This window comes from Mesoplodon densirostris, chromosome 10 (assembly GCF_025265405.1).
Source record: "Mesoplodon densirostris isolate mMesDen1 chromosome 10, mMesDen1 primary haplotype, whole genome shotgun sequence".
NCBI lineage: Eukaryota > Metazoa > Chordata > Mammalia > Artiodactyla > Ziphiidae > Mesoplodon > Mesoplodon densirostris.
In genome coordinates, this window is record NC_082670.1 from 78234967 (window position 1) to 78256951 (window position 21985).

At 35.2% G+C, this 21985-nt stretch overlaps 1 protein-coding gene across 2 annotated transcripts in view; it reads right to left on the bottom strand.

The window, feature by feature from the left end:
- DNAH12 (dynein axonemal heavy chain 12) overlaps positions 1-21985 on the bottom strand; it is a 222826-nt gene that overhangs the window by 165100 nt on the left and 35741 nt on the right. Inside the window, exons 5-12 of one of the 2 annotated variants that reach the window (XM_060111264.1) lie at positions 20049-20238; positions 19335-19407; positions 18566-18724; positions 18158-18353; positions 15869-16057; positions 14859-15015; positions 14116-14207; positions 11605-11741 (exon numbers count right to left, since the gene is read on the bottom strand). In XM_060111264.1, coding sequence (XP_059967247.1) covers positions 11664-11741; positions 14116-14207; positions 14859-15015; positions 15869-16057; positions 18158-18353; positions 18566-18724; positions 19335-19407; positions 20049-20238 — 1134 coding nt within the window. In that variant the 3' untranslated portion in view covers positions 11605-11663. Of the gene's footprint in view, positions 1-11604; positions 11742-14115; positions 14208-14858; positions 15016-15868; positions 16058-18157; positions 18354-18565; positions 18725-19334; positions 19408-20048; positions 20239-21985 lie in introns of those variants that run through there. The other variant, XM_060111265.1, reaches the window with a different exon arrangement.

The following is a 21985-nucleotide window of genomic DNA, read 5'->3' on the forward strand; positions in this document are numbered from 1 at the left end:
ACTAAACTATATTATTTAAGAATGCATACATAGGTGGTAACTATAAAGAAAAGCAAGAAATGTCAGGATAATAGTTCCCAATAAAGAAGGGGGAAGATTATGGTTGGAAAGAGGCACATGGGTGGCTTCTGGAATACTGCAAAATTCTAACTCTTAATCTAGGTAGTTATTAAGTTATAATTACCTATAAACCTGTACATATATGCTTTACATGATTTTTGTATTATATTACACTTTTTAATGGAATATTTTAAATGTATAAAAGTAGGTAAAATGTACCCATTTTCCAGCTTCAACCATTATGAACTCATGGCCAATCTTGTTTTCTCTATACCTCTAACCACTCCCCTTGTTTTATTTTTACAAAAATCCCAAGCATCATATCATTTCCTCTACATATATGTGTAGTTCATAATTTTTTATTTCTCCCAAATAGGCATACTATTCACAACTATAGTATGTCATAATTGACAAAAAGTCCAGGGGTAGATCACTAAACCTAAAAGTAAATTTTTATATAGTTACGTAAACCATCCAGAAATTATAAAATTCTAGAAAATTTCACAGCAAAATACTAGGCCTAAGAAGAGAATCACTGTGAAACCCAATGAAACATGTTCCCAGCCTAGAGATTTAGGGTTTCCAGATGCTAAAAGTTATGGCCAGGATCAAAAAATTTAGCTGTTAGCTCATAGAATATTTATTTTGCCTATTCTCTGAAGAGCATTGTATTGAGATATATGGTAAAATACAAATGAAAGAGAATATACCATCACTGATTTTTTAAAAGTAATAATGCATTTACGAATCCATTATGTATTTTTATAAACGCACAAAAACCAAATAAGGTATAAAGTATGCAAATTAGAAAAAACATACATTCATCTCATAGATACAAAAAAAGCATTTAATGAGATTGGTTCAAGATGGCAGAGTACAAGGACATGCTCTCACTCCCTCTTGCAAGAACACCAGAATCACAACTAACTGCTGAACAATCATCGATAGGAAGACACTGGAACTCACCAAAAAAGATACCCAACATCCAAAGACAAAGGAGAAGCCACAGTGAGAAGGTAGGAGGGGTGCAATCACAATAAAATCAAATCCCATAACCACTGGGTGGATGACTCACAAACTGGAGAACAATTATACCACAGAAGTCCACCCACTGGAATGAAGGTTCTGAGCCCCACGTCAGGCTTCCCAACCTGTGGGTCTGCCAATGGGAGGAGGAATTCCTAGAGAATCAGACTTTGAAGGCTAGCGGGATTTGATTGCAGGACTTTGACAGGACTGGGGGAAACAGAGACGCCATTCTTGGAGTGAACACACAAAGTAGTGTGTGCATCAGGACCCCGGGGAAGGATCAGTGACCCCACAAGAGACTGAACAAGACCTACCTGCTAGTGTTGGAGGGTCTCCTGCAGAGGCAGGGGGTGGCTGTGTCTCACCGTGAGGACAAGGACACCGGCAGCAAAATTCTGGGAAGCACTCCTTGGCATGAGCCCTCCCAGAGTCTGCCATTAGCCCCACCAAAGAGCCTGGGTAGGCTCCAATGTTGGGTCGCCTCAGGCCAAACAACCAACAGGGAGGGAAGCCAGCCCCACCCATCAGCAGACAAGCAGATTAAAGTTTTACTGAGCTCTGTCCACCAGACCAACAGCCAGCTCTACCCACCACCAGTCCCTCCCATCAGGAAACTTGCACAAGCCTCTTAGATAACTTCATCCACCAGAGGGCAGACAGCAGAAGCAAGAAGAACTACAATCCTGCAGCCTGTGGAACAGAAGCCACATTCACAGAAAGATAGACAAAGTGAAAAGGCAGAGGGCTATGTACCAGATGAAGGAACAAGATAAAACCCCAGAAAAACAACTAAATGAAGTGGAGATAGGCAACCTTCCAGAAAAAGAATTCAGAATCATGATACTGAAGATGATCCAGGACCTCAGAAAAAGAGTGGAGGCAAAGATGAAGAAGATGCAAGAAATGTTTAACAAAGATCTAGAAGAATTAACAAGCAAACAGAGATGAACAATACAATAAGTGAAATGAAAACTACACTAGAAGGAATCAATAGCAGAATAACTGAGGCAGAACGGATAAGTGACCTGGAAGACAGAATGGTGGAATTCACTGCTGCAGAACAGAATAAAGAAGAAAGAATGAAAAGAAATGAAGACAGCCTAAGAGACCTCTGGGACAACATTAAACACAACAACATTCGCATTATAGGGGTCCCACAAGGAGAAGACAGAGAGAAAGGACCCCAGAAAATATTTGAAGAGATTATAGTTGAAAAATTCCCTAACATGGGAAAGGAAATAGCCACCCAAGTCCAGGAAGGGCAGAGAGTCCCACACAGGATAAATCCAAAGAGAAACATGCCAAGACATATAGGAATCAAATTGGCAAAAATTAAAGACAAAGAAAAATCATTGAAAGCAGCAAGGGAAAAATGACAAATAACATACAAGGGAACTCCCATAAGGTTAACGGCTGATTTCTCAGCAGAAATTCTACAGGCCAGAAGGGAGTGGCAGGAAATATTTAAAGTGATAAAAGGGAAGAAGCTACAACCAAGATTACTCTACCCAGCAAGGATCTCATTCAGATTCAACAGAGAAATCAAAAGCTTTACAGACAAGCAAAAGCTAAGAGAATTCAGCACCACCAAAACAGCTCTACAACAAATGCTAAAGGAACTTCTCTAAGTGGGAAACACAAGAGAAGGAAAGGACCTACAAAAACAAACCCCAAAAATTAAGAAAATGGTAATAGGAACATACATATCGATAATTACCTTAAATGTGAATGGATTAAATGCTCCAACCAAAAGACACAGGCTTGCTGAATGGATACAAAACAAGACCATATATATGCTGTCTACAAGAGACCCACTTCAGACCTAGGAACACATACAGACTGAAAATGAGGGGATGGAGAAAGATATTCCATGCAAATGGAAATCAAAAGAAAGCTGGAGTAGCAATACTCATATCAGATAAAATAGACTTTAAAATAAAGAATGTTACAAGAGAGAAGGAAGGACATGACATAATCATCAAGGGATCAATCCAAGAAGAATATATAACAATTATAAATATATATGCACCCAATATAGGAGCACCTCAATACATAAGGCAACTGCTAAGAACTATAAAAGAGGAAATCGACAGTAACACAGTAATAGTGGGGGACTTTAACATCTCACTTACACCAATGGACAGATAATCCAGACAGAAAATTAATAAGGAAACACAAGCTTTTAAATGACACAATAGACCAAATAGATTTAGTTTATATTTACAGGACATTCTATCCAAAAAAAGAAGATTACACTTTCTTCTCAAGTGTGCACAGACCATTCTCCAGGATAGATCACACCTTGGGTCACAAATCAAGCCTCAGTAAATTTAAGAAAATTGAAATCATACCAAGCCATCTTTTCTGACCACAAAGCTATGAGATTAGAAATCAACTACAGGGGGAAAAAACACGTAAAAAACACAAACACATGGAGGCTAAATAATACATTATTAAATAACCAAGAGATCACTGAAGAAATCAAAGAGGAAATCAAAAATACCTAGAGACAAGGACAATGAAAATACGATGATACAAAACCTATGGGATAAAGCAAAAGCAGTTCTAAGAGGGAAGTCCACAAGGATGTCCACTCTCACTGCTATTATTCACCATAGTTTTGGAAGTCCTAGCCATGGCAATCAGAGAAGAAAAAGAAATAAAAGGAATACAAATTGGAAAAGAAGAGGTAAAACTGTCACTGTTTGCAGATGACATGATACTACACATACAGAATCCTAAAGATGCCACCAGAAAACTACTAGAGCTAAACAATGATTTTCGTAAAGTTGCAGGATACAAATTAATGCACAGAAATCTCTTGCATTCCTATACACTAATGATGAAAAATCTGAAAGAGAAATTAAGGAAACACTCCCTTTTACCATTGCAACAAAAAGAATAAAACACATAGGAATAAACCTACCTAGGGAGACAAAAGACTTGTATGCAGAAAACTATAAGACACTGATGAAAGAAATTAAAGATGATACCAACAGATGGAGAGATATACCATATTCTTGGATTGGAAGAATCAATATTGTGAAAATGGCTCTACTACCCAAAGCAATCTACAGATTCAATGCAAGCCCTATCAAATTACCAATGGCATTTTTTACAGAACTAGAACAAAAAATCTTAAAATTTGTATGGAGACACAAAAGACCCCGAATAGCCAAAGCAGTCTTGAGGGAAGAAAACCGAGCTGGAGGAATCAGACTCCCTGACTTCAGACTATACTACAAAGCTACAGTAATCAAGACAATACGGTACTGGAACAAAAACAGAAATATAGATCAACGGAACAGGATAGAAAGCTGAGAGATAAACCTACACACCTATGGTCAACTAATCTATGACAAAGGAGACAAGGATATACCATGGAGAAATGACAGTCTCTTCAATGAGTGGTGCTGGGAAAACTGGACAGCTACATGTAAAAGAATGAAATTAGAACACTCCGTATCACCATATACAAAAATAAACTCAAAATGGATTCAAGACCTAAATGTAAGATTGGAGACTATAAAACTCTTAGAGGAAAACATAGGAAGAACACCCTTTGACATAAATCACAGCAAGGTCTTTTTTGATCCACCTCCTAGATTAATGGAAATAAAAACAAAAAAAACCACATGGACCTAACGAAACTTAAAAGCTTTTGCACAGCAAAGGGAACCATAAACAAGACGAAAAGACAACCCTCAGAATGGGAGAAAATATTTGCAAACGAATCAACAGACAAAGTATTAATCCCCAAAATATATAAACAGCTCATGCAGCTCAATATTAATAAAACCAATAATCCAATCAAAAAATGGGCAGAAGACCTAAATAGACATTTCTCCAAAGACGACATACAGATGGCCAAGAGGCACATGATGAGCTGCTCAACATCATTAAGTATTAGAGAAATGCAAATCAAAACTACAATGAGGTATCACCTCACACCAGTTAGAATGGGCATCATCAGAAAATCTACAAACAACAAATGCTGGAGAGGGTGTTGAGAAAAGGGAACCCTCTTGCACTGTTGATGGGAATCTAAACTGATACAGCCACTACGGAGAAGAGTATGGAGGTTCCTTAAAAAACTAAAAATAGAATTACCATATGACCCAGCAACCCCACTAGTGGGCATATACCCTGAGAAAACCATAATTCAAAAAGACACATGCATCTCACTGTTCATTGCAGCACTATTTACAATAGCCAGGTCATGGAAGCAACCTAAATGCCCATTGACAGATGAATGGATAAAGATGTGGTACATATATACAATGGAATATTATTTAGCCATAAAAAGGAATGAAATTGGGTCATTTGTAGAGACGTGGATGGCCTAGAGACTGTCATACAGAGTGAAGTAAGTCAGAAAGAGAAAAACAAGTATCACATATTAACGCATGTATGTGGAACCCAGAAAAATGGTACAGATGAACTGGTTTGCAGGGCAGAAACTGAGACATAGAAGTAGAGAACAAACGTATGAACACCAAGGGGAGATAGTGGCGTGGGGTGGTAGTGGTGGTATGATGAATTCGGAGACCGAGATTGACATGTGCACACTGATGTGTATAAAATGGATGACTAATAACAACCTGCTGTATAAAAAAATAAAATTAAAATTTTTAAAAAAAGCATTTAACAAAATCTATCACTCTTTTGTGGTAATAGCACTTAACAAACCAGGAATAGTAGCCAGTGTCCTCAGCTTGATAAAGAGTATCTAGGAAAAATCTACAACTAATATTATATTTAATGGTTTAAAAAATAATGTTTTCCCTCTAAGATCAAGAACAAAAAGGGTTATCTACTCTCACTACTTCTACCCAACATTATACCAGGGGTACTAGCAGGGTAATTAAGTAGAAAAAAAAATGAGGCATCCATATTAAAAAGGAAGAAATAAGACAATCTCTACTTGCAAATGACATATTATATATAGAAAACCCTGAACAATATACACACATACACATAAAACTATGAAGATTAATAAAGTTCAACAAGTTTGCAGGATATAAGACCAATATATAAAAATCAATTGTATTTCTAGACATTTGCAATCAACAATACAAAAATGAAATTAAGAAAACAATTCCATGTATAACATCTTCAAAAATAGAATACTTAGCAATTATATTTTATGAAACAAGTACAAGACTTATAGAACACAAAAATGTTGGGGGAAAATGGAAAAGCACAATATGATGGACTGAAATGATATAGACCAGCTTCCCTGTAACCTATTAGAAATATGCTCTATTATGTTCAAGAATGTAAAATAAAATATGAACATAGTAAAGCAAAAATAATATTTACAAAATAATTGGGAAAATACAATATCTGAAACGAAAATGTTACTTGAGTAACAGCAGTTTAACACCAGAGAAGAAAGGATAAATGTATTTAATATTTTATTTATTTATTTATTTATTTTGATTTATTATTTTTGGCTGTGTTGGGTCTTCATTGTTGTGCACGGGCTTTCTCTAGTTGCGGCGAGCAGGGGCTACTTTTCATTGCAGTGAGCAGGCTTCTCATTGTAGTGGCTTCTCTTGTTGTGGAGCACGGGCTCTAGGCATGCAGGCTTCAGTAGTTGTGGCTCGAGGGCTCAGTAGTTGTGGCTCGCAGGCTCTAGAGCGCAGGCTCAGTAGTTATGGCACACGGACTGAGTTGCTCCACGGCATGTGGGATCTTCCTGGGCCAGGGCTTGAACCCGTGTCCCCTGCATTGGCAGGCAGATTCTTAACCACTGCGCCACCAGGGAAGCCCTTAGTGTACTTAAAATGATGGAAAAGAACTATCCAAAATGAAGCATAGAGAGAAGAAACTGAAAACTATGAACAGAACTTCAGTAACCTCTGGAATAATATCAAACAGTCTAATATACATGAAATCGGAATTCCAGAATTGGGGGAAGGAAGCAAACAAAAAAAATTGAAGTAATAATGCCTGAATATTTTCCAAGTTTGACAAGAACTAAACAGACCTAAGAATCTCAACAGTATTTCTTCTCAAACAAAAGAAATAAAAAAGAAACAATATAAAAGCACTTCACAGTCAAATAGCTGAGAAGCAACAAAAAAGAGAAAATCGTAAAAGAAGCCAGATTTTTAAAATTACAGAAAGAAACCCAGAAAACACTTCCAGCATGACAACATGAGGAGCTCTGTGGACCTGCTCCCCAGTGAAACTGGTGAAAATTATTTTAAAAACAAGCGTTTAATTTAAAGCCTCTGAAAATGGTCATAAGAGTATACAGAAAATGAAGAAACATCTATTCATGAAAATCTATGAATATTTGGTAAGAAAAGGGAGAATCTGTGGTATTTGAATCTGGATTGCTCCCTCCCTCCGTGTTCCCAGCTCAGCAAGGTTGAAACTCCACTCCAGATAAGTGCACTCAAGAACACAGGGCTATCTTTCCACACAGGTTCCAGCTGGAGGGCTTAAATAGCTGTTGATAAAGCTATGTTCTTGGTGAGTACAATTAGAAAGTGGGGACTCCCTTGTTCCACCCAGATACCACTCATGGAAGGGAGGGTCTACCTTGGTCATGGTACCACTGAGAATACTGAGACATCAATCACACTTTCCTTGGCTGGTAAGGTGAAGAAAGACAGGAAAACCTCAGGTTATGGCTCTCCACTCCACTGAGGGTTCAATCCCTTCAGTGGGATTGTCACTGAGAGAAGCATGTCACTATACCCATTCCCAGCTCCAGGGCCTTGGCTCAGAGATTTTGCCTGGAAGTGAAGGGGAAGCAGGTCATAAAATAGAAACCTCCTAATCTTTTCCCAAAGGAATTGACTTCATTTGCAATAGAGCATGGAAAAGTTCAAGCCTAAGTGTGCCCTCAAAAACACTGGAGGTTGTGGTAGGGAACAACTGTGAGGAAGATTCAGGGATTTGGTGAAGATTTGGGCTAAATCACAGACTGGCTAGTTTGAGGGAGAGAGCCAGGGAAGGAGACTGCTGGTAGAAGCCCTCCTAGGGTAGAATAATTATCACTCACTCACCCTGGGAACTGCTCTTTCAAGGGAGTCTGAATTTGATTAATCAGTAGAGCAATTTATACTTCCATGGCATTGTTGAAAACAATACAACAATTAGCCAACAAAAAGTGAAAACTAACAGCTATGTGTGGCCAGAGAAAGAGAGAAGAAAGCCATTTGAAAGCATGGCCTCCCAGACTTTGGGCACACCAAAAACTGTGGCTCCTGGAGGAGCAACATCAAAGGCTTAACACTTCAGAGGGTGGGGGAGAGAAACAGCCTTCACTAAAATAATCTACCCAGACACTAAACAAATAAACAAGCAAATAAAAATAACAAACTGGAAGGGGGAACAGGGCCTAGAGTTGCTACAAGATATTATCTAAAATGTTCAGATTCCAACAGAAAATTATGAGACATACAAAGAAACAAGAAAGTAGGACCCATACACTGGTTTTAAAAAACGCAGGCAACAGAAACTGCCTGTCAGCACAGCCCAAAACAATCGAATTTAACAGAAAAAAACTTGAAAGTTGCCATTACAAGTACATTCAAAGAATTAAAGGAAATCATGCTTAAAGAAGTAAAGGAAGGTACAATGACCATGGCTCATCACATAGATGAAAGGTTTAGAAATTATTAAAAAAAGAAGAAATGGAAATTTTGGAGTTGAAAAGTACAATAACTGAAATGGAAAATTCTCTAGAGAGGCTCAACAGTAGATTTGAACTGACAGAAGAAAGAATTAGCAAACTTGAAGGTAGATTGATAGAATTTATGCAATCCAAAAAACAAATGGAAAAAAAATGAAGAAAAAACCAGAGCCTCTGTTAAATATGGGACATGATTAAGTGGACCAATGCATGTGTAAGGAGAGTATCAGAAGGAAGCACAAGAGAGAGAGGAAGAAGCACAAAAAATATTCAAGACCACAGTAGCTGAAAGATTCCCAAACTGATTGAAAAACACCAATCTACACATCCAGTAGTTCAAAGCACTTTAAGATAAATGCAAAGAGATTCAGAAACAGACACATGATAGTAAAAATACAGAAAGCCAATGACAAGGAGAAAATCTTGAATCAGCAAGAGTTAAAAACTGTCAACCAAGAATTCTAAATCCAGAAAAGCTATCTTTCAAAAATCAAGATAAAATAAAGATATTTCCAGATATACAAAGACTGATAGAATTTTTTAAGCAGACCTGTCCTATAAGAAATACTAATGGGACTTCCTCAGGTTGAAAGCAAGTAACCCCAGACGGTGATTCAAATCCATAAGGAAAAACAAAGAGTACCAGTAAAACAAATTACGTAAGTATAAAAGATAGTATAAGTACATATTTTTCTCCCTCTTTCTCTTAACCAATATTAAAAAGAGTTGTATAAACAAAATGTATAATACACATCATATATATCTATATTGTATATAATGTATAAAATAACATGTACAATAATGTATTGTTGGGCATCTAACATAGAAATGTAAATATATTTTAAACATAAACGTAAGAGTACAAAGAAGAAAGGTGGAGGCAAAGCTGTACTGGGCTAAGGAAATGACTACAGATGGTAAAGTAATAATTATAACAATGTATTGTTGGGTTTGTAACATTAATATATGTAATATGTATAACAATAATACCACAAAAAGGGGGAAAGTGTATAGAACTATATAGGAATAATGTTTCTATATCTCACTGGAATTAAGCTAGCATAAATCTGAAGCTATTTAAGTTAGGCTTCTCTCATAATCCCTAGAATAAACACTAAAAAAAACTTATTTAAAAATTGGAAAAAATCATTAAAGAAATGTAATTGCTTCATTAGAAAATATTCATTTAGTAAAAGAAAGCAGTAAAAGAGGAAGAATAGAAGAACAAAAAAGACAGGAGAGATATAGAAAACAAAAAGTAAAATAGCAGACAGAAATAAAACTATATTAATAATGCTAAAAGTGAATAAATGACCGGGACTTCCCTGGCAGTCCAGTGGTTAGGACTCCACACTTCCACTGCAGGGCGCAAGGCTTCGATCCCTGGTTGGGTAACTAAGATTCTGCATGCCGTGCAGTGCAGCCCAAAAAAAAAAAGAAATTCAATTCAATCCTAATCAAAATCCCAGCTGGCTTCTTTACAGAAATTGATTTTGAAATGTACATGGAAATACAGAAAACATAGAGTATTCAAAATAATTTTGAAAAAGAAGAAAAAAGTAGAGAACTTATAATTAATACCTAATTTTAAAACTTACTGTAAAACTACAGAAATCAAGATTATGGTATTGGCATAAGAATAGATCTATAAATCAATGGAAAAGAATATAAAATCCAGAAATAGACCCACAAACATAGAGTCAATTGAATTTCAATAAAGATGTCAAGATAATTTAATGGGGAAAAGACGGTATTTACTTTTTTTCTTTTTTTTGTTTTTGGCTGTGTTGGGTCTTCGTTGCTGCACACAGTCTTTCTCTAGTTGTGGCGAGCAGAGGCTACTCTTCATTGAGGTACGTGGGCTTCTCAGTGCGGTGGCTTCTCTTTTGTGGAGCACAGGCTCTAGGTGCGTGGACTTCAGTAGTTGTGGCACACGGGCTCAGTAGTTGTGGCATGTGGGCGCTAGAGAGCACAGGCTTCAGTAGTTGCAGCGTGTGGGCTCAGAAGTTGTGGCTCATGGGCTCCAGGTGCATGGGCTTCAGTAGTTGTGGCACATGGGCTTAGATGCTCCTAAGCATGTGGGATCCTCCCAGAACAGGGATCAAACCCATGTCCCCTGCATTGGCAGGCGGATTCTTAACCACTGCACAACCAGGGAAGTCCCAATGATGGTATTTTCAATCAATGATGTTGGTACAGCTTGATACTCACATGGAAAAAATTGAACCATGACTCATATTCCACACCATATGTTAAAATTATGTATGATGGGTAACGGACCTAAATGTAAAAGCTGAAGCTATAAAACGTCTAGAAGAAAATATAGGCACAAATCTTTGTGACCATGGAGTAGGCAAACAAAAAGATAGGTAGGACCTTAAAAAGAATGAACCTTAAAAGAAAAAATTGATAGACTGGAATTCAATAGAATTTTAAATGCCTGCTCCTTGAAAGACATGGTTACAAAAAATGAAAAGTCAAGGCACATACTGGGAGAAAATATTGCAAAATATTTTGCAGATAAAAGACTTTTAGCCAAAATATATAAAGACCGCTTAAAACTCAATAATAAGAATTTTATAATAATATAGCCCAATAAAATAAATCCATTATAATTAAACAATAAGAATAAAAAACACAACTTAAAATATAAAAATTACTAGAACAGACACTTTATTTTTAAGAAGATACATGGGTGGAAAGTAATACATTAGAAGATGTTCAGCATCATTAGTCATCAGTGAAATATAAATTAAAACCACAATGAAACAACCAATGGGTCACTGAAGAAATCAAAGAGGAAATAAAAAAAAACCTCGAGACAAATGAAAATAGAAACACAATGATCCAAAATATATAGGGAAAACAAACTTATGGTTACCAAAGGGGAAAGGGGGTTGGGGGATAAATTGGGAGTTTGAGATTAGCAGATGCAAACTACTATATATAAATTAGATAAACAAGGTCCTACTGTAGAGCACAGGGAACTATATTCAATATCCTGCAATAAACAATAATGGAAAAGAATATGAAAAAGAATATTTATATTTATATATATGTATAACTGAATCACTTTGCTGTACATCAGAAACTAACACAACATTGTAAATCAACTACACTTCAATAAAAAAAAATATATATATATATATGAGATACAGCAAAAGCAGTTCTAAGAGATAAATTATAGTGATACAAGCCTACCTCAGGAAACAAGGAAATCCTCAAATAAGCAATTTAACCTTACAGCTAAAGGAACTACAAAATGAAAAACAAAATATAAAATTAGTAAAAGGAAAGAAATAAATATCAGCGTGGAAATAGAGATTTAAAATTAATAGAAAAGATCAGTGAAAACAAGAGTTGGTTCTTTGAAAAGATAAACAAAATTGATAAACCTTTAGCCAAACTCATTAAGAAAAAAAGAGAGAGGGCCCAAATAAATAAAATTAGAAATGAAACAGAAGTTACAACTGACTCATAGAAATACAAAGGATCACATGGCATTGTTACCAACAATTATAAGACAATAAAATGGACAACCTAGAAGAAATGGACAAATTCTGAGAAATGTACAATCTGCCAAGACTGAATAGGGTAAATATAAAATATGAACAGACCAATTACCAGTAAAGTAGCTGAATCAATAATTTTAAAACTCCCAACAAAGTCCAGGACCAGACAGATTTGTAGGTAAATTCTACAAAACACTTAAGAGTTAACACCTATCCTCAAACTATTCCAAAAAATTGCAGAGGAAGGAATGCTTCCAAATTCATTACATGAGGTCAGCATCACCCTCATACCAAAACCAGAAAAAGACAACAGAAAAAAAGAAAATTACAGGCAAATATCACTGATGAACATAGATGCAAAAATCCCCAACAAAATATTATCAAACTGAATTCAACAATACATTAAAAGGCTCATATACCATGATCAAGTGGGATTTATCCCACAGATGCAAGGATGATTTAATAACTGCAAATCAATCAATGTGATACACCATATTAATGGAATGAAGAATAAAAACCATCTGATCGTCTCAATAGGTACAGAAAAAGCTTTTGGCACAATGCAAATTCCATTTATGATAGCAACTGTCAAAAAATGTGTATAGAGGAAACATACTTCAACATAATAAAGGCTATATTACACAGCCAACGTCATACTCAATGGTGAAAAGCTGAAAGCATTTCCTGTAAGATCAGGAACAAGACAAGGATGCCCACTCTCACCACTTTTGTTCAACATAGTATAGGAAGTCCTAGTCACAGCAAACAGACAACAAAAAGAAATAAAGGGCATCCAAATTGGAAAGGAAGAAGTAAAACTGTCACTGTTTGCAGATGACATGATAACCCATATAGAAAATCCTAAAGACACCACCAAACTAGTGTAAGAAGTAATAAATAAATTCAGGGAAGTTGCAGGATGCAAAATTAATATACAGAAATCTGTTCTGTTTCTACATGTTAATAATGAACTATCAGAAGGAGACATTAAGAAAACAGTCCATTTACAATTGCATCAAAAAGAATAAAATACCTAGTAATAAATCTAGCCAAGGATGTAAAAGACCTGTACTCTGAAAACTATAAGACATTGATGAAAGACATTGAATCAACACAAACAAATGGAAAGATATACCAGTCTCATGAAGTAAAAGAATTAATACTGTTAAAATGACCATACTTCCCAAGGCAATCTACATATTCAGTGCAAGCCTACCAAAGCATCAATGGCATTTTTCATAGAACTAGAACAATTAATTCTAAAATTTGTATGGAAACACAAAATACCCCATATATTGTATCCCTAATTACCTACTCTTCAGCCATTTGGGGTTTATTTGACGTTCTCTGAACACGTCTAAATACTTTTGGCCTTTTCTTATGTTACATTTCCTCTCTTCTCCACCTATAAACATCTACTTCAAAGTCCAGCCCGCTTTTCACTTTTTCTAGACACCACCAATTTCAAAAGCAAAAGTAATCATTCCTTCTTGTGAGCTTCCACAACACTTTGTCCCTATCTCCATTCTAGTACTAATCTCAGTATATTACAGTTGTTATTTCAATGTCTGGCTTCCATGCCAAATATAAGCTCTTGAGGATAATGCTTTTGTATTATTTATTTTTGCATCACCAAAATCTTGCTATGTCTCTGAATGTGATGAAAGATATTTTTGTTGAATCAATGAATGAGTTAAATGAATGACTAGGAAAATTATTAGATGAACATATGAGTTTACTAAAATGATGTTTTGAATAAGAAATTCTGTTAACTTAGACTGAAGCATTTATTTTTAGAATAAAAAGATCTTAATTTTAAAAAGAAATTCAAAGACATTAATGAAAAACAGAATTAACACTTACCTCTGTGTATTCATCAAAAGTATGATCTTCTGCCTGAAAAGTCTCTATCAGCTTAACTGCAGTCCCATCAAGGAGCCAATTGTATTTTTCAACTGAAAATTAATAATCTAACTTAAATCTCAGTAACACCCTCATAAAAAGGTAAAGTGCTTTTTTATACAGTCATAGAATGGAGTAGCCTATTCAATTAAATATTATTAATAGACTATTAACATACACTAATAGGAATAGACAGAATAACATAAAATAGACTTAATAAGCAAACCAGGTTAAAGGAAGACTTTTAAAATAAAGATAATAGGGTATGTAAAATAACTTAGAGGTACAGATAAGCCAGTCAATAAAAGGTTTTGGTTAATAGAATGTCAAATAACAACTATCTATCCTGAGCCCATAACACACTTGAGGAGGCTACTGAGCTGCAGACTCTTCAAAACTATTCTTAGAAATTACCTTGCTTTTGCCCTTGATTTAACTTCCTCCTTATGCCAACAACTCTTCTCTCTACATTTTGGCTTTATGACCCTGCTCCAGTTAACATTCACCCTTTGGACTGAACAACAGAATTCAAGTTTCTTGGGTTTGATCCATGACTCTGCCAAAAGCCATGCCTATGCTCACTTCTGGCTCTCTGCTCTTTCATGACAGATCCACACAAGCAAATAACTGACCAAATTCTAGTAAAAATAAAATGGCATTCTTTTATGGCAAAAAAGAGATATAATATTATGTGTCATATATACCATATGTCTCATAATGTTTTCTTGCAACTTCTAAGTTATGATGTACTGCCACCTTCAGTGTATCAAGAGCCCATTGTAATACATGTTCAGGAAGTTCTGTGTCAAGGTTCACAGTTGTTGAAGTTCCTGATAGCCAAGAGGGTACTGTTTGGACATTCTAACATAAATAAAAATGACAATTCATGAAATAAATATCTGTTCAATTGATCTATATGTAGATCTTATACTATACTTTTAAAAATTCATTTCAGATTTCAGCGGTCCAAGAAAAGATAACTTGATGCAAAATAATGATTTAAAATTGTCGTAGTCTAATATAAAACCTTACTTGGGTTAGTTTTCTATCATTCAACAAATATTTATTGAGGAACTATAATGTTGAAGTGATTATACTAGAAAGCTCTAGAAAGAACAAACATGACTTGGATCTTGTCCTTAAGAAGTTCACAACTCAGTAGGGAACATGAGACATGCACAAAAATATCAATTCATAACTGCAATAAAACTTATAAGAAGAAAAAAGTCATCTCAAGCCAGGAAACTTTCTCAAAGAGAAAGCACTTTTAACTTAAAATAACCTGGAGGATGGAAAGAAAACAACGAGTTATAACATTTTATGTACATATACACTTTATAGAGCTTCAAGTCAATTTGAAAGTTCAAAAAAGGCCATATAAAGAAACCCAATGGGCAGAGCCACAGATGTAGAAAACAAACTTATGGTTACTGGGGGGTAAGGGGGAGGGAGGGATAAATTGAGAGATTGGGATTGATATATACACACTACTATATATAAAATAGATAACTAATAAGGACCTACAGGGAACTCTACTCAATACTCTGTAATGGCCTATATGGGAAAAGAATCTAAAAAAAAAGACTGAGTATGTGTATATGTATAACAAATTCACTTTGCTGTACACCTGAAACGAATGCAACATCGTAAACTAACTATACTCCAATAAAAATTTAAAGAAAAAGAAACCCAATGGATAAGAAAAAAGAAATACCTGCATAGCTTCAGCTATTCGCTCAACCAAACCCAAAACAACATCTTCCAAATCTTGAAAAGTAGGATAAAATTCCATTTTATCATCATCAAACGTCAATTCCATCTTAAATATTGGCAGCCCTCGTTGATCTTCTTGGTCAAAGAGATTTACAAATCCTTCTACAGTTCTTGTTAAGAGCTCTTTTAGCTGCATGATGCCATAAGTTATTATTACTTTAGAAAGTACAAACTGAACCTTTAACTAAAATCAGTAACCTATTGCCTATAATTAATTCACTCTCCCAATCCATTTAGTCCTGAAAATTATCTTCATTCAGCACAATATGTTCTTAATAAATATAGTCTAAAATAAATAGGACAATGTATACAAACTTTAATTTTTCTATAGAATATCAACAATCTTAAAATGGCAAACTCAGAATCTTCTACATCCTTTAGTAATTCTGTCCCTGGTACAGAAAAAGTTCCAGAAGACCCAACAATATGGTAAAGATTGAGGGGAGGAGAGGCCTGAAACCTGAGTTTGGGGGTGTCATGAGGTGACATGTATATGGGGCAAGGGACAGTAGTGTACTAGAGCTAGCTCCAATTCTAACAGCCAATTGTTAAACATTCAAGAATTTTGTGAGCCAGATACTAAACTCTTGGATGCTTGAAAATCACCACAGTGGGAATATTTACCCCATGGAAATTGGCAAACACTACAAACCACGGCTTTTTCTCCTGGGGTCAGATTTCCAGCACATCACTAGGTGAGAGTGAAGCCACTGGAACTTAGAAATGTGCACTATAAGTTACCAAAGTATGAATAATGCTTTCTTTTGCAGAAACAACTATTAGAAATTTAAGCAAGGTAGACAAACATATATCTAAATAATCTTCAAAACATTCCTCATCTCTTTACTTCTTATCATATAATCATAGTCCTCTTAAGAGGATAAAGGTAAAAAGGAAATCATGTATATTCGTTACAGTATTACATACCAGATATATATATATATATATATATATATATAAATTCCCTTTAAAAATGGCAAAATTTGGGCTTCCCTGGAGGCGCAGTGGTTGAGAATCTGCCTGCCAATGCAGGGGACACGGGTTCGAGCCCTGGTCTGGGAAGATCCCACATGCCGCTGAGCAACTAGGCCCGTGAGCCATAACTACTGAACCTGCGCGTCTGGAGCCTGTGCTCCGCAACAAGAGAGGCCACGATAGTGAGAGGCCCGCGGACCGCGATGAAGAGTGGACCCTGCTTGCCGCAACTAGAGAAAGCCCTCGCACAGAAACGAAGACCCAACACAGCCAAAAATAAATATAAAAATAAATTAATTAATTTAAAAAAATACAGCAGGCTTGGAAGTCCTTCTACCTGTGTTTTTAAAAAAAATGGCAAAATTCATGAAATCTTTGGAGGTCTTTACCAAAAGGAAAAGTTTTTATTCAAAACTATTTTTCTAGGATTACATTTCTACAATAGTAAAAATTCAAGGAGCCCATAAAATAATTGTATAAAATTCATATTCTTTCTGTTTGTCATTTAAAGACGATCAATAACGTTTCGAACCAAGATTTTACTGAGAACAAAACGAGAATCAATTAACTTGTAATTTCATAAGTTCAAAAATATGTTCACTAGGATAGTACTTTTGTTAATTTACTCCAATAAAGCTATAATTAGCTTATAGCTTTTAAGCATGAATCCAGTAATCAATCATAATATTGACACATACTTCTAGACTTACCTCTCATTTTATTTTTTATTTTTATTATTATTATTTTTAGATTTTATTTATTTATTGGCTGTGTTGGGTATTCATTGCTGCGCACGGGCTTTCTCTAGTCGCAGCACGTGGGGCTACTCTTCGTTGTGTTGCGCGGGCTTCTCACTGCGGTGGCTTCTCTTGTTGCGAAGCAGGGCTCTAGGCACACAGGTTTAGTAGTTGTGACTCACTGGCTCTAGAGCACAGGCTCAGTAGTTGTGGCGCACGGGCTTAGTTGCTCCGTGGCATGTGGGATCTTCCCAGACAAGGGCTCGAACCCATGTCCCCTTCATTGGCGGGCAGATTCTTAACCACTGCGCCACCAGGGAAGCCCTTACCTCTCATTTTTAGGCTGCTTCCAGAAATAAAGCATTTTTCTGCTAAAGTTATTTAAACAAAATTATAGTAAAAGTCTTTCTTAATTTATTTCAAAATAATTATATAGCACTATATCTAAAGAAGATTTATTTAAAATACTAAAGTAACTTCAATAACATTATCATTTAAAATATACAAAACCTATTTACCTGATTTGACATAAGTGTGGAAACACAGTTATAAAATGCATCCAGTTTCTCAGGTTTAATGCCTTCTAGTGACTCCTTCTTGGTAAAGAGACTTATAACCTTTGGATACCAAGTGTTTATTATCTTCTCTTCTGCCTTTCTAGCTTGTTTTGATAAATCATTTTTCAGTGATTCACAATCAATTGGGCCTTTACCTCTATTTATGAAAAAAAAAGATTTAAAGCAAACAATAGATATTGGTCATGATACAAAATTGTTGAAAAAAGTAAGATAAATTAAAATTTTTTTTAACCTAAGAAAAGTCCTGAGTATTTATCAATCAGTTTTTAAATTATATAGTCAAAATATAAAGACTCAAGCAGGAGACATTCAAATTTTAAATGTTAATTAATAAATATGGGATTTTACCTAATTCCAGTTAAGTCTAGCAAAACGGTATTGGCAAATGTTGTATAACCAAGGTCCAATAACATTTTCATAGTTGGATGAACAACGTACAAACTAGCTAATATTTGATTTCTTGTCTGCAGATAGTTAGAATGCCAAAGCTTAGAATAATCCAGGTCTCTGGAAAAGCAAAACACCATATCAAACAGGATTCAAATGATATATTCTAAATTTTAGGAAATAATATTTATGACATGGAATTAGTATCAAAGTGAGAAGACTGGGGATTGAGAAGAGAGAAATGTACTCAGCAATGGGAAACTTAGGAGATAAGCATGTAATAAAAATACATCAAGATTTTGAGAGTTCATTATCTTTGGAGAGACCAGAGATCATTTGTGGGTAAGGCAGGCTAATGGGCCAGACATGAGCTCTCTAACTTCCATTGTGCTCTGGCTCAGTTACCCTGGGTAGAGATAAACAAACTCAGTCCTTAGGATTGGGGAGAAGAGACGGAGAAATCTGTCTAGCATACTCCAAAGCTTACTTAAGGCTAAGTTGAGTTATACATCCATAAATGTTCCCACTAATTGCATAAGCAACAACTAGATAAGTTCAATGTAGAGGATACCTCTGGGGGAAAAGAAAAAAACAGTAGTACTATTTTTTTTTTACATGTTTTCAAAACACTTTTGAGTTTCACAGTTGTAACCTTGAATGTAAGATCAGTTTATTTTCAATCTGTTATCAAAACCTAGATACAGTACTGTTTTATAAAAATTTTACTTACACAGGGGATTCACGTAAAGGGCCTCCTTCATCTTCAAGCCATTTAACTGGAGGTCTCACAAGAACACTCCTCACTCAAAAAAAAAAAAAGTATATATATACATATATTTGATAGATAGATAGATAGATAGGTTAATACTTCTTGAAAATCTTTGCAAGACTTAACTGAAATCAAAGTTTCTAACTTCTGATAATGGATAGTATAGTTTAATATGAATCAAAATGAGTATAAGAAAAAAATCCCTTATGTGAAACAAAATCATGCTCTTGGTACTATTTTGGCCCTGCTTTGGAGATGAATTCAGATACAGTAAAGCTTTAGTAAGTTCTCAGTTTTTCTCATCTTATCTATTCAAAGGTCACTGGCATGGCCACTTAAACAAATTAATCCAATTAAAAACTGCAAAGGTTAAATCCCTAATAAATCTCCCCAAACACATTAATATTTTCTTACAATCCTGTAAATAGTATAACCATAAAGACAAAGTAAAAAATTAAAAAGCTATTAAGCACATAAAAATTACAAAAAGTACCCTTAAAAACAGTGTCCTTAAATTACAAAGATTTGACTAGGTTATAGGCTCAAAGTTAAAACTTTAAAAATATCTAAGAAATACATATAGCTAAACATATAATGTTCATTATTCATATTTCTACTTTCGATTGGGAGAGGTGGGGAAACAAGCAAGCTTGGCGTGTGTTAAATGTCACTTACCCAAATATCTCTTCATGCTTTTTTCAAAATCACTTGACACCTCATTTATGAGACTTTGAATGAGTTCTTCTCTTTCTTTCCCTTCCTTTAAAGACTCAGGTATCAGCATTAGCATGTGATCCAGCCATTCCTGCTGAATAGGTACTATGGGACTACTCTCTACACATTGTTTCAAATAAATATAGTTGAACTGAGAATGTAATAAGAAAAAATTAAGTGTTCTAAATGGTGTAGTATTTCAATGATACATGTGAAATGTAGCATTTCAGAGTAAAAATATTATGAAAAATAACATGTTTTCAGAATAAAAATATTTTATCCAAAAGTACAGCCTACAAAGAAACTACTTTATATTTTTATTTATGATGAATTCTCTCCAAATTAATGTTCTTAGTATACTCTTCACTTTCTCAAGGCAAAACAAACATCCTTAATCTAACTTACTATTCCTTCATTTAACAAATATTCATTAATTCAACAAATATTCAAGTATTGTTCCAAATGCTGAGGATATAGTAATAAACAAAACAGACAAAGCCCCACTCTCTTGGAGATACTATTCTGGTATAATAGCATCATAATGTAATTTCAAAAATTCTCCCATAACAATGAGTAGTCTGACAAAAATAGACATGAACAAATGGAAAGACAGTACTTGATCTTGGTAAAGATATTTTAACATCATGAAAATTTAAAGTTGTCCCAAAATCAATTTAATGCAATACCAATAAAAATATCTATACACATTTTTAAGAAACTAGACAAGTAGAGACTAAAGTTCAAGTGGAAAAATAAATAGCCAAGAAATCCCTGAGAAATAATATTTATAAGGAAGGACTATCCCTAGGAGACATTAAAACATACTATAAAGTCTCCGTGATGAGAATACTGTGGTACAGGTACATGAATAGACAGACCACTGGGAAAAAAAAATTAGAAAGTCCAGAAATAGATTCAGTCCATAGGAAAATGTAGCATATGATAAATGTGGTATCCCAAATCACTGAAGCAAAGATAAACATTTTAATAAATATTTCTGGGACAACTGGTTAGCCATTTGGAAAAAGATAAATTTAACACATATCTTCCAACATACACAAGAATAAATTCCAAATAGATCAGAAATTTAATTAAACTATACAAGGCCAGAAAAAAACTGATAAAATTCTTATAATTGAGCATAGGGGAAGACTTTATAACTATGATTCAAATTCCAGGTACAAAAAAGGAAAAAATGATTGACAAATTCTGACTACATAAAATTAAAATGTTTGCATGTTTTAAAAACATCATAATAAAAAAGGTCAAAAGACTACTGACAATCTGGGAGAAAATATTATAAAGCATATCTCAAATAAAGGGGAAAGAATGCTTAAAAATTTAGGAGATGGGTGAAACTTGAGGACATTATGCTAAATGAAATAGGCCAATGACAAAAAGATAAACACTTTATGATTCCACTTATATGAGGTATCTACAGTAGTCAAATTCATAAAACAGAAAATAGAATGCCACTTGCCAGGGACTAGGGGGAAAAGGAAATGGAGAGTTGTTGCATGAGTGTAGAGTTTCAGTTTTGCAATATGAAAATATTCTGGAGATTAGTTGCACAATGTGAAAATACTTAACAGCACTGAACAGTATACTTTATTTCTTTTTTAAAAATATTTATTTATTTTTGGCTGTGTTGGGTCTTCGTTTCTGTGCGAGGACTTTCTCTAGTTGCAGCAAGTGGGGTCCACTCTTCATCGCGGTCCGCGGGCCTCTCACTATCGTGGCCTCTCTTGTTGCGGAGCACAGGCTCCGGACGCGCAGGCTCAGCGGCCATGGCTCACGGGCCCAGCTGCTCCGCGGCATGTGGGATCTTCCCGGACCGGGGCACGAACCCGTGTCGCCTGCATTGGCAGGCGGACTCTCAACCACTGCACCACCAGGGA